Here is a 13,007-nt window from a genome sequence, read left to right on the forward strand (position 1 = left end):
GTGTTTTTAAAGCTCCAAGTGTGGTTAACTTTATTTAAAACACTAAAAACAAAAGAAATAAAACAAAAACTGAGGTGTATGTGGACATGTAGACACACTGACATGGTCATGGCAAAGATGGTGCAATTTGTTTTTCTACATTTTTTGTTTTAAATAACAACTAAAGGTGCATGAAGCTTGACAATGCTGTACTATACTATACCTACTTATTTGTAGGAGACTTTTTTTAACACAGCAAGTGAAGGCATCTTCATGCCCTAATGATCGAACCTGCTGTATTTACCTTCTGTGAACAGGGGAGGGCGGTGCAGTTTCAAAATGAGCGTGTCACAGATGCAGAGTGACATCAGATACTTACCAAAGGTCACCAGTTCAAACTCATCAGTAAACATCGTGTCATATTAATTGCAGTGGTCAGTGGAAGAGTCACCGGGCACCAGTGACTCTCATACTAATGCAACAGGTGCTCCATGAATTTGAGTGGTGGGTCAGCAACAACACAGCGTTACATAATGAAATATTTACCACTCGAACACAATGTTTTGACTGGCATTAGCAGGGGGAGATCTGTGATGGGGTGATTTGCCGTCTGACTTGTGACTGGCATGTGTTTACTTGCGTCTGAGGAAGTTCACTCAAATGTACATTCTGTCATACACTCGTGTCCCCCTCCCTCCTGAAATGCCTCAGAAGTCACGGGGTCTGGTGGAGGATGACCCCTTCAGGACCGTCTCAGGTTTCTGACCCGGGGGGCTCAGGTCAATTTAGTAGAGACGCTGTCCACTGGCTCACGGCAGTCAGACACTTGACTTGGTCTGAGAGCGAAGACACAACCTCCAGACATAGACCGGACTTGTGGAGTTTCACACACACACATACACCTCTTCTGAGAGGCCATAGATCTACAGCCGTGGATCAGACACATAATGGAATCATGACATCAGCAGAGGATGATGAAGAGTTAGATGAGACTGTTGACCAGTACGCCACTGACAACACCTGGAGCTGGGTAAAGTGAACTGTGAATCCTATGCATGTGTGGAAGACAAACAGGAGCATGAAATAACAGTAGAGGAGAATGAACCTTAATGTACTTCAGTCACTGCATGTATTGATGTTGATGCTTTTATGTGCTAATGTCTTTGAGTGCTGTCTTTTGTCAATGGCAGCAGAGCCGGACTAAAGACTTGAGTTTGCGTCATTCAATATTCATCCTTCTGTTTTTATTCAGGCTTAACATGAATAAAATATTAGGTACAACTTTTAAAAGTGCTGTAACTGGTTCCGAGTACAAGTGTGTGTCTCTATAATCCCGCTCCTGTAAGACAATCTGCTACAGAGAAGAAGGATGGTGTGAAGGGGGAGACAAGGGTGTGCACCTTGGATTAAAAATAGCATATTTGTCCTACAAGATGACAATGATTCATTCATCTCATAAGGTGAAGTAAATACATTGAGATAGTTAATGGCAGTTGTTTTCAACGACATGTCTATGTAAGGCTAAATACACATGGGGAATAACATTTTGTCCATAATTGTCGCAATATAATTTTAATCAACCGCAATATAACTCAGGTTCAACATGTATATATCAGTATATTTCTAATGCATTGAGTGAACACAGTGAGGAGGTATATGACATAATTGATCCACCTCAGATTTGTAACAAATGTTGTTGTTTATCAAGTGTTTGTCATTCTCTGCTTATGACGAAACTTTTAAACCACAACCTTCACTCAAGAGCAAAAATCAGTCTTTAAACTTAAAATAAAGCATAATGGGAAATTTATTGGGATAATTAAAGATATCATCATGTTCGGGACATTTATTTTGTAATAAAAAGGCTGAACTTTCAGGGAGCTCTTGATTTCAAGTGGTATGAAAGTGTTACAAAACGTTAAAGTGGTACATAATGAACATAATGACCAGTCATGTTACTTCAGTGTTCAAATTTGGTAATTTGCAGAAGCTATAATCAAAATCCCCTTAAATATAGTGTGAACTTATATTTATTTCATTAGTATTTGCATTTCAAATCTTGATTTATAAATGAAAAATGTGCCTATCCCTTTCCTCATCTTTTCACAGTCTACAGCATTCTGCCCAAGGGAGGGTTTAAACGTTAATAATCTCACTAATTGGGGAAAAGAGTTTTTTTTTCTTTTAATCTCTGTGTCAGAGTTTGCTTGTACCAGCTAATGTTTCAGTCAGGTTTTAGGACTCTCAGGCCAGAGTGGCCAGTGACAAGATTACGCAATGAATTTGCAACATGCCCTTGCTGAGCCAAATGAAATGAGAACCCTAAAGAATGACAAGTACTTGTACATACTGTTTGTTACGTTAAGATGATGTTTCAGTCTTTGTCAGTGCATTATTATGTGAATTAAAATGTGACAGAGCAAGCAGGTTATTTAAATTGGAACATTTTAACAGTTCAAAAGCAATCAATGAGAGATGTTAGTTAAATGTAGTGAGTTGTTGACTGGTGGGATGGTGTGGTTGTGCAAAGAAGTCAAAGGTTTCTTCTATGAAGATCAAATAAACATCATTAAGACATCACTATTTTTGGGAGATTTAAGTATCAAGTATCTACTACAGTGTAATTGGTGCGAAGGGAGCAGTCAGGTTATGACTACAAATCTCCTGCTGATATATGTGATGGAGAGGATCATATGTCAGCTGGTTTCTCGTTGTGCAATACCACTTATGCCTATGACCGTACATGTCAAAAAATGAAATTGCCATCATGTGCTGTTTTGTGTCCAGAGCACATCGGTCGTCTTCTTGGTAAAATGGCTCCTTCTTAGAAGCATGTCGGGGAGGGCAGCTGAGGGGGGTTCATCTATCCTTGGAGGGTCCAGTGACTCTGAGGAGTGATGTGGGGACAGTGTGTCTATGCAGCAGTGCCAGTACAGACTTATCACTGGTAGCGCTTAAATGTCATGGTATGTGCCTCAAATTTGCAATTAGGGATAGAATGTTTCAGAGCACACTTCATTCAGTATATCTCACACTAAAAGGCCTCGATTTTAAACAAGGTTGATGAACAAAAGTGAAAAGCATGTGATGGTACAATATATGACCTAACTTATTATTCAGCGAAAGGAATTAGGGTTCCAAAAATGTCCCCAGTTGTTAAACTGCTCAATGTCAACTGAGGCTGCAGGTTGGTGCAGGGTCAGCAGTTTCTACCAGACAAACCTCTCAGGCAGCAAACTGGTACTGAAACTAAATATAATGAATGAGCAAGGTCGTATAAGGCAAAACACACACTCACACATGTACATACACACACACACACGTGCACCTCAAGACGGAGCAGCACACGTCAAGGCAGCAGCTCCAACACTGTGACACATAAACTTGTTGTTACACAAGTAATCAACCTGCAAACTAAAGTTCTAGTTCATGAATGCCTTTATTGTTGTATCTGTTGGCTTTTCCCTCATTACTTTTATAACCTAATTCACAAAAGTGTCACCAGGACAGCCAGAACGAACATTTCACACAAGAGGCCAGCAGCACAACGACCATAGGGCTCAGCTTTGATGGACTGTGATGGAAAAAAAACAACAAAGACACACATTCTTTCTCTTCTAGTTTTGCCCAAAGACTGCTGCTGCTCTACAGCCTGGAAAAACAATTACCCCCCTGTGCACGCTCACATGCACGCACACACACACTGAACTGACACTTGAAGAAGAGCTGCACTTGAGGCTTTTATACTTCATGAAATATGTTGGACTGTTGCCAAGGGGTCCTACATGAAAAGAGAGTTTTTTTACTGTGAGGATTTGGAGCCTTGTTCTCACTCCTTACACACACACACACACACACAAGTTTGCGCAGCTGTCCTTATTAGGACTTTGCATTGACTTCCATTCATTGTGGAGATTTTAATCAAAACCTTATCCCTCATCTTCACCATGATTCAGCCATTACCTTAACTTAACCACAACTCACATCTTTAGCCCTAAGCTCAACCAAGACCTTGAATTGAGTCCGATGGATGATGAATCATTGTTTATAGAAAAGTCCTAAAGAGGGAACAGGACACACACGCGTGCACACACACACACACAAACACACACACGCATGCATGCATGGACGCTCACAGAGAGAGCAACATACAGGCACATGGTCTGTTTTTTGTTTTTTTTAAGTTAGAAACATCAGAAAAAGTTATAAATTAATAAACATACAAAATTAACTCAAGTCAATGTAAAAAAATAGTTTACATTGACTTGAAAAAAATATATATCTATACATATATATATGTATATACTGGTATTCAGCTCTGTATGAAGGCTCCACATGTCAAACCACACTGACACGGTCTGGCTGCAGGTTCTCACGTCTCAGGTCTCAGGCTGCATCTGCTAACATCGCATGTGCCACCATGCGGAGCTGTGATTGGTCGGAAAGATCAGCTCACTGACTCGCTGACTTCAGACGCTGACGTAGAGAACCGACCACTTCCCACCGCGTGCTGCTGAAAAGCCTTTCCTCATGTAGCCTGGTGAGGTCAGCATCCCTGTGTCATGGCTTATATAGAGAGGTTTCACATGGTGAAACCTAAAGCATATATATGTATCTATTCATATTTATATTTAGTAACACATTCAGTACATATATAAATATATATATAAAACAGACTGAGCATGACGAAATAAAACATAGACAGCAAAAAGGACAACATATAAAGTGGTTTGGTCTTTATTTATTCCCTTATTTTTAGCTTACAAAATTACTACAAATACAATAAGATGATGTATTAATTTGAATGAAACAGGAAGCGAGTGGCTGCTGTTTGGTGCCACTGTGGCAAACCGAAGCGATGGATTTTCCAACTCAACAGCCCAGCGTTGATTGGTCGGCGGGCGGAGCGATGTCATCCACTGACAAGACCATAGACTGTATAGACTCCCTGAGACAAACACAGAGAGAGAGAGAGGGAGAAAGAGAGAGAGAGAGAGGGAGGCGGAGGGACACAGTCCGAGGGAGACACCAGCGTCGCTTTGGCTGAAATAGTCCGAGTTGTTTTCCACTTGTATTGGCCGGTGACAGCTCGTCAGGCTTCTATCACCTCTGCGGGGAAACTGCTCCTCTATCATGGGTTTGCTGTGATGGTGTTCGCCTCTTGCCTCTGCATGTCTGTCTGCACACTCAGCTGTTAAAGGTAGGAGCCTGCTCTGTGTATTTACTGTGTGACAATGGACTTGATCTCCTCTTGTTTTTACACACATGATCAATACTGTGTCTTTGTAGTCGTGTATCATTCACCATTCATTTATAACGTTTTCCACCTACACCGTGAGGTGTATGTGAGTCAGCAACTCACATACAAATAGTCCATTTATTTCCCTTTAAACATGTTGTTTGACAAACTGAAGCAATGGTTGAATAGTTAATACTGCCCAGTACATATATTTTCAGGTCCCATGTGAGTCTTTTTGATAGAAATAGTAATTATTGAGATACATTTTCCATGTCCAAGTTTATGCTTTTATTTTGTAGTGTTCTTGCTATGTGTAGATTGTAATCGTTGAGGTGTATGTGTTATGTCTGTGTAGTAATATGAGAAAGACTTTGTCTGCAACACATGATGGGATGAGTGGCCCAGCCAGATTCCATCCTGCAAGTACAAATCTTCATAACTGCAGCTTGTAAATCCATTAAACTAATGAGCATACCACAGCTAAACACTGGCCTTACATAACAGTGGGGTTTCCTCACAGTCTGAGTGAAGTTGGGTCGTAAATGAAATATGTGATTTTACCCAGTCAGCAGGAGTAGTCTCAGTGTGCTGAGACATTGTTCCTCTTTTTACGTCCCACCTACAACACAAGACAATCTATTTTTGGATGAGGCTCTGCAGCAGCAGCAGCAGCAGCAGTGTGTAGTGTGGCATTGTATCACACCAGATTTCCTCTGCTTTGAAAATCAGCTGTCAGTGTTGCAGCTCAGAGCCTCAGCGAAACACAAAATTGATAATTGCATGCAGCCAAGGTCGCCTTCAATACCCAGACATAGTCGCGTCTTCTCACATTCACCCACTGCTCTAAAATTAGGGCTCTAATTTTTCTATAAGGGACCTCCTCACGTGGTGGCATATCCTCATACCAACTGTAACATGCCTTTATGCGCTGTAATCGTTTTGGGGGGCTGACTGAGGCAAGGTCAAGGTCTGACGAGCTTCCTTGTTTAAAACTGTGTTTTTGAATAGTAAACAAATGGGATTGTTCACTGGTTGTTTGCACAGAGTTCTAAATAGTGTGGACAGCATCTGGTGCCAGCAAAGATGTGGACGTGATTTAATATTTCTTTACCTGACCTTACCTTGTGCTAATAATACACAGAGCCACTGTGAAGTAATTGGAGGGGAAACGAGACGACGTACTTGAGCACAAGATTAGGACTGGAACGGAGAAGTTGGGGAATGTATATGCAGTTATTATTGCATGTAATGTGTATGTGGTGAAATAACAAAGAACATCAAGACATGTTACAACTAGGGGAAACATGTTTGTTTCACAGGTGGATCCAGGGGTGGGACCAGGGGGGCACTGGCCCCAGCTGAAATCTGATTGGCCCCTGGAGTGACCTAGTCTTATTAGTAGTCTTTAAAAAACAGAACAAAACAAAAAAAACAGTAACTTACGAACAATACTTATAAGAAATATGAGAATTTGTTCAGAATTTTAATTTTTTAAAGCTTCTTTTGAAGAAAACGATCATCTTTACTCAAAGCTATAGAGCTAACCGTAAACAAGGAATGACTTAAATGTGCATCTTACTGAATTAGGAGCGTACACGATGTTAGACCTATAATTGGCCCCTCTTTGTAAAGTTTGGCCCCTCCTGATTTAGATCTCTCTTGTTGAAGTATTTCTCCATCACTCCTCTCAGGACAGAGTGGGATTGATTACATTTCAATGACAGTGACCAAACAACAACTATCTTTAGATCCCAATTCAGACGTTACTAAATCCTGATGGGTAGTAGACGAAGTCCCATTGTGTCCATTCCGACCTAAAACCAGTGAAACAAAAAGATGATTTGAGAAATCTCTGTGTGATCTTTTAGGATCTCATCACTGCTACTGTGTAGCTATCAGTCCAGAAATAAATACTGCGTATAGTGTTTGAACAAAATGGACTGACTACGTGGTTCAAAAGTTCACTCTTTATTCAAGCTTTCACACAACTGTATTCATTTCCTTGAAAAAGACGACATGCACAGTTCTTCTGAGAAGTCGCTGTAAACATAGACGAGGTGTTCTCGATTTCAAGAGGCCTCCCCCTGAGTCTAGATCACCTTCAGGCGACGAACACAGTGTGGGTCCGACTCGGTCCGTCCTCTGACCTCTGCTGTCTGGGGTTAGCTGAATGGAAAACAGTTGCGTAGGATTTCCAGACTTATCGGGAAGTGTAAAAGAGGGGGGCGCGAGGTCAATGAGCAGTATGTGGGCCACAGTCTAACCTTGGAGAAGTTACGAAAGTGCTAAGGAGAGAGCAGCCACCATCTCCTCTTTCCTCAGTCATACCAGTCACCTCATCCGACAGTGACGGAGAGCTAAATGTCTTCAGTGGGTTGACTGACAGACTGAGGGATTCACGACAGCTGCTGGATAATAAACACCTCCTCCGTCAAAGGTTGAATGAGTTTGAGGCACGGTCACCGTATGCCCGGTGTTGACTGATCATAACTGGGTTATTTAAGCAGCACATGTAAACCTTTTTCATATCCTCGTGTTAATAGTTTAAATTCTTAATAATTGATCTTGTTCTGTCTCGTATTTCAATTGTCTCCCCCCCCCCCTCAGACCCGTCAGACCATGAACTACGTGGGACAGTTGGCGGGCCAGGTGTTCGTCCAGGTCAAGGAGCTGTACCGGGGCCTCAATCCCGCCACCCTTTCTGGCTGCATTGACGTCATTGTCGTGAGACAGCCCGATGGCTCGCTGCAGTGCTCGCCCTTCCACGTTCGCTTCGGCAAGATGGGCGTCCTCCGGTCCCTAGAGAAAGTGGTAACAAGATAGAAACACAAAGGGATTTGTCTTTAAGTTAGAAGTGAATCATTCTAGGTTGGTCAACTTTTGAATTCTTGTCTCCCCTCAGGTTGACATGGAGATCAATGGGGAACCAGTGGATCTGCACATGAAGCTCGGGGACAATGGAGAGGCATTCTTTGTGCAAGAAACAGAAAACGATCAGGTATGGAGAACAGTTTTCCTTCAAGTTGCGATGGCTGTAATTGTGTCTGCATGTTATGATGTGTTCTCTTCTGTGCACAACCACAAACCTGTCTGTTTGTTGGTTGGTTGTATGTTTGTTTGTGATTTCTTTGTTTGCAAAATTGCACAAAAGCTTCTTGACGGATTAACATGTAACTTGGTGGAAGGATGCAATATGGGTCAGGGAAGAACCCATTACATTTCAGGGAATAATTCATGGCTCTCAATAAAGAAAATCAGTCACATTTAGGGGACCGATATCTATGATTGTGTGGAATTTGGTGCAGCTTGATTGAATTTAAGGGGACTGTTGGGGCCTTTTAGTCATGGTCTTATTAGATAGCAATAGTGAAGGTGGACAGGAAATGCGGGAAAAGACATACAGGAAAAGGTCCGGCCCTTTTGGATCTAGACTTGCTGCTCAGGGCATATGGTCAGAGTGCTGCCAAGTCATCTTTATTTGAAATGGAATTACCATCCTTTGCACCAAATGAAAAACTGCCCTGAGTGCTGTAATACTTTCCAGAATGTCTTGACTGTTATATCCGTCTTGATTCATGTGCCAATATAACATGTCAGTGGTGCATGACGATTCAAATGAAAACAAGATTTGGAAAGAAAACATTTCAAACATCACTCTCCACCCACTGACGCCCTGAAACCCAGACACACCCATGTTTACAACTGAGAGATGTTATCCAATCTACCTTTCTCCTCCCGACCGGGCCATAGTAGTTTGAACAAGGTCACGCTGTGTGCAGAGTTGGCACGGCAGCCAGGAATTTCTTCCTTCCCCTTTTGGCCGAACAGCAATCCTCTGTTCATCAGCGAGTCAGAGTCGTCACTGCAGCAGTAACCTAGGTTCTCTGACCTGAGATTGAGGATAGACCAAGAGAGGAAGTCCCTGGAAATATGCCTATAGAGAAATTGAAAGGATGTTGAGAATTTGGCTTAACTATTAGAGGAATGGTTGACAAGTTGAAGTCAGAAGTCCTCAATTGAGAATAGAGGGAGAACAGATCCAAACTCGGTTTAAAATTCACGGGAGAAGTAGCCAGTTTTAATCAGGCCTTGGAAAGCTGCTGTTTCCAGTGTTTGCATTTGGTTTGCCCAAGGTCTTAAGTCACAGATTTAAAGAGCCACGTCGCTCGCGCACACTATCATTTTGCTATCGTGTGCACGTGAGGATGTGTGCAGCTGAAAGACATAAACAAGTGTTGAACCAACGATGTCGGCTCCAGCGAGGGAAATGGCTGATTTATTGTCCCTAGAGGGGCGTCAGATTATTACCAGACGATGGAAGAGAAAGGAGAGGGGAGGAGCTCTGTTTCTTTGAATTCTTTTTTCTTGGAACAGGGAAACAAAACGTTAGCGAGCATTGTCGGACCACTAATCATACGGTTGTAGCTCAGTTTTTCCTCTCCCTCTCTTTTTTCTCTCTCTCTTTCTCTCTGTCTGCCTCTTTCCATATGTCTGCACACACACACACACACACACACACACACACACACACACACACACACACACACACACACACACACACACACACACACACACACACACACACACACACACACACACACACACACACACAAACACACAGAGAGTTATACTTCCTCTGCTCTGACAGCAGGAGAACTTCCTGGAAAGACTTTTCCTTTCCTAGAAGGAGGGGAAAAAAACAGTGTTCTTACACAAACAGTTGGGAGGGACTGTTTTGGATTTGCTGACAAACTCTTTCAGCAAACAGTTTGGCAGTGTCTGTGCATATTTGTCTCGGACCACTAACAAAGCACTAAGAGTCGTGTTTCAGCAGGAGTTTTACAATCGAACTTGTTTGCTAAAATAGTTCAAAAGCATATAAAGGTTTTATCAGTCCAGGATCTTTTACATTATTTCAGAGTGTGTCCGACTGTTATGGATTTTTCGGGGGTTAATGCTGATACTGACCTAGAGAGTATAAAATTCCCAATGCCAATACATAGGCCAATGTATACAATATATAATATATTCCTAAGTTGTCATTATCTAACCCTTAAGACAAAGAAATGAATATTGATATCTACCCTGTGATTCCCACCCCTCGTAGAAAGGCTCATTTACTTGAAACTTCTATATGTTGGTAGTATTTAGTGTTAAGTTCAGTGCATCTCTTTGTTTAAGTCAAATGATATCATATGAATTTCAAAGAAAAACACTATTTAACTTCTATTTCTCGTTCCAACAGGAAGTGGTTCCCTCCTACCTGGCCACATCTCCGATCATGTCCGACGGGGCCGCTCTCATGAGCTCCTCCCTGATGGGGAAGAGCTCTGGGCAGCCCGTGCTGACGCTGGGCTCCGCAGGGAGCAACGGGGAGCCCGGTGGCGGGATGATGAAGAAGAGGAGGAAGAGGAGGAGGAAAGCCCGGGCGGACAACGTGAGGAGGGAGGAGAGCGGAGACTACTCCGGAGACGAGGACATGTTCACCATAGACATCAGCTCCGATGAATGCGCGGAGATGGAGAGCAACAGGTGAGGAAGAGTAGAGACAGGTCTGCTCTTCTTACTAAACCACAGCCGCCCCCTTATTTGTCACAAAACATAGTCCTAAACAGTGGACATGAAAAACAAATGAACATTTATTTACTTAACTATGTCTATCTACTCAGGAGAAGTAACAGTGTTGTACAGCAACACAAAATATGTCAACTAGAAAGGCCACGGTTTACCAGTAACAATTTGTTAGAAATCTGAAAACAAAACGTCTGCTATACTAACAGTATCTAAGCTAAATAGACTTTTTAAATCAAGGTCCATGCATTATTTTCTGAAAAATGTATTAAAATGTTGAGGACCATGTTGAAGAAAGTAAAAAGTGGATCCTGCCCCTTAATCTGTAACCACACAAAAATGTGATGGTTTCTTCCCAGGTCCAGGCCCCATCCTTCAACCAAGTTTAGTGGAAATCAGTCTGGCAGTTTCTGCATTAATCCTGTTTACAAGCAAACCCACAAACAGACACAAGCGAGTAATAATAGTGTGGAAAATCAGTGTAAGCAAAGAGGAAAAGCTTTACACGTGACACAGTAAGGAAGCGAGGGAAAGTGAGGACAGGGAGGTGGTGAGATAAAAAAGTACAATAAATCACTGAAATGAGCCTCGAGAGCAGCTGTAGAGGAGCCAGAGTCTGTCAGGCATGGATAAACAGACCAGTGTCTGTAGTGGAGAGGCTTCCAGCTGTGGTGCTGCCACTTACACACTGATAAAGCACTTAAAACCGCACAGAAAACCCTCCATCAGCCCTGTGATTACCACTGGATGTGAAAGAGGAAGCTTCACGTATGAAAAGAGGAAACATCGTCATTGTGTGTGTGGGTGTTTTTGTGAATGAGTTCATGCTAACGTATGTGGACACACATATGCGCAGCTGCCAAAGTGTAACTTGGCCTCCGCTGTGCATCGGAGCACTGGATCCAAAATGGCTTAGCATGCGGAGTATGCAGGTCAGGCACGCAGCTATAGGAGTCGTGTTGTATGTTGTTGGTCCACTTATCATGAATGGATACAGCAGCAGTTGTAAATATGAACCCCTGATGACACGAGTTATTTTCATCTCTGCTGCTCTCTACTGTAAGAAAACAACACCATGATGTTTCATGTGGGTATGAGGAATAAGATGATTGTAAATGTGGCGTAAGCAAAGACATGTTTGATTTGTCACTCAGCAGAGCTCCTACCTCCACCGAGGCCCAACAGTCTCCACATGAAATCACATTTACATTCACTAGATCCGGATTTTTATTTGGATCAGATAAATATGAATCTCCTAAGCACGTTGGATTAAGATCCTGGAATTATTCTATATTAATTATTAATGGTTTCTGTCCTCACCAGTAATACATCCTTCCACTAAGTTTAACGGTAATCCGCTAAGTAGTTTTTGCATAATCCTGCTAACTAACAGACAAACGCAGATGAAAACATGAGCTCCTAATTTTTACCATTTTAAGGATTTCTTCTTTTGTCTAAAATATCCCTGGTAAAGCTTTTCTTAGAGAACAGATAGACTCACATGACATTTAAACATCTTTAGAGCTCAGTATAAATCTCACTGAACTGTGGCTGCATGACATGTTTTGAGTGGAACAAGTTAAGGCAAGATTTATGTGGGTCTTAAAACTTGCTCTGGGAAATAGGTAAAAAGTGGAAGGTTAATTATAGCCCTGCACAAAATAAAGGACACAATACAAAACAAAGAATCACACATTGTACAGTTACATGATGTTTTTCTGGGTGTGTGTGTTTTCCAGGTCTTCTTCTCGGGATGTCTTAAGAGACGAGACAAACGTCGGTTCGACCAGCGGCTCCTACAAACAGGCTGGACTCTACACCCACTCAGATGGAGAGTGGAGTCCCATCCACAGGTGCCTAACCCCACACAAGCAAACATGTACACACACCTACAATTAAACGGAACGAAAACAGATGTTTTAAGCCCCTTTTTCACTGCTCAAAAAACTCAGTAACGCCCGCTAACATCTGGCTACAATTGACTCAGCAGTAAACACAGGTTTTTGCAGACTCTGGCCCCAATCGGCCCAGGATTGAAACATGACTCCTGGGTGAACACGCTAATTTATTCTTCCTCTTTATTCTGGCAGTCTAGACTTATATAATCATCATTGTAACATTACTGCTGGTCTCCATGGTGCATTCCTATGTTTTGACGCCAAACATGACTCAATGGGGGAAAACACAAAGAACGGCAAACTCCTCTACTGACAATTGA

General features: G+C 42.2%; 1 protein-coding gene across 2 annotated transcripts in view; it reads left to right on the forward strand.

The window, feature by feature from the left end:
- Positions 1-769: 769 nt before the first annotated feature.
- LOC118099347 (phosphatidate phosphatase LPIN1) overlaps positions 770-13,007 on the forward strand; it is an 18,662-nt gene continuing 6,424 nt past the window's right edge. Inside the window, exons 1-5 of one of the 2 annotated variants that reach the window (XM_035143857.2) lie at positions 770-1,009; positions 7,826-8,029; positions 8,121-8,216; positions 10,464-10,750; positions 12,529-12,642. In XM_035143857.2, coding sequence (XP_034999748.1) covers positions 935-1,009; positions 7,826-8,029; positions 8,121-8,216; positions 10,464-10,750; positions 12,529-12,642 — 776 coding nt within the window. In that variant the 5' untranslated portion in view covers positions 770-934. Of the gene's footprint in view, positions 1,010-4,526; positions 5,180-7,825; positions 8,030-8,120; positions 8,217-10,463; positions 10,751-12,528; positions 12,643-13,007 lie in introns of those variants that run through there. The other variant, XM_035143859.2, reaches the window with a different exon arrangement.

Source organism: Hippoglossus stenolepis, chromosome 20 (genome assembly GCF_022539355.2).
Source record: "Hippoglossus stenolepis isolate QCI-W04-F060 chromosome 20, HSTE1.2, whole genome shotgun sequence".
Lineage (NCBI taxonomy): Eukaryota > Metazoa > Chordata > Actinopteri > Pleuronectiformes > Pleuronectidae > Hippoglossus > Hippoglossus stenolepis.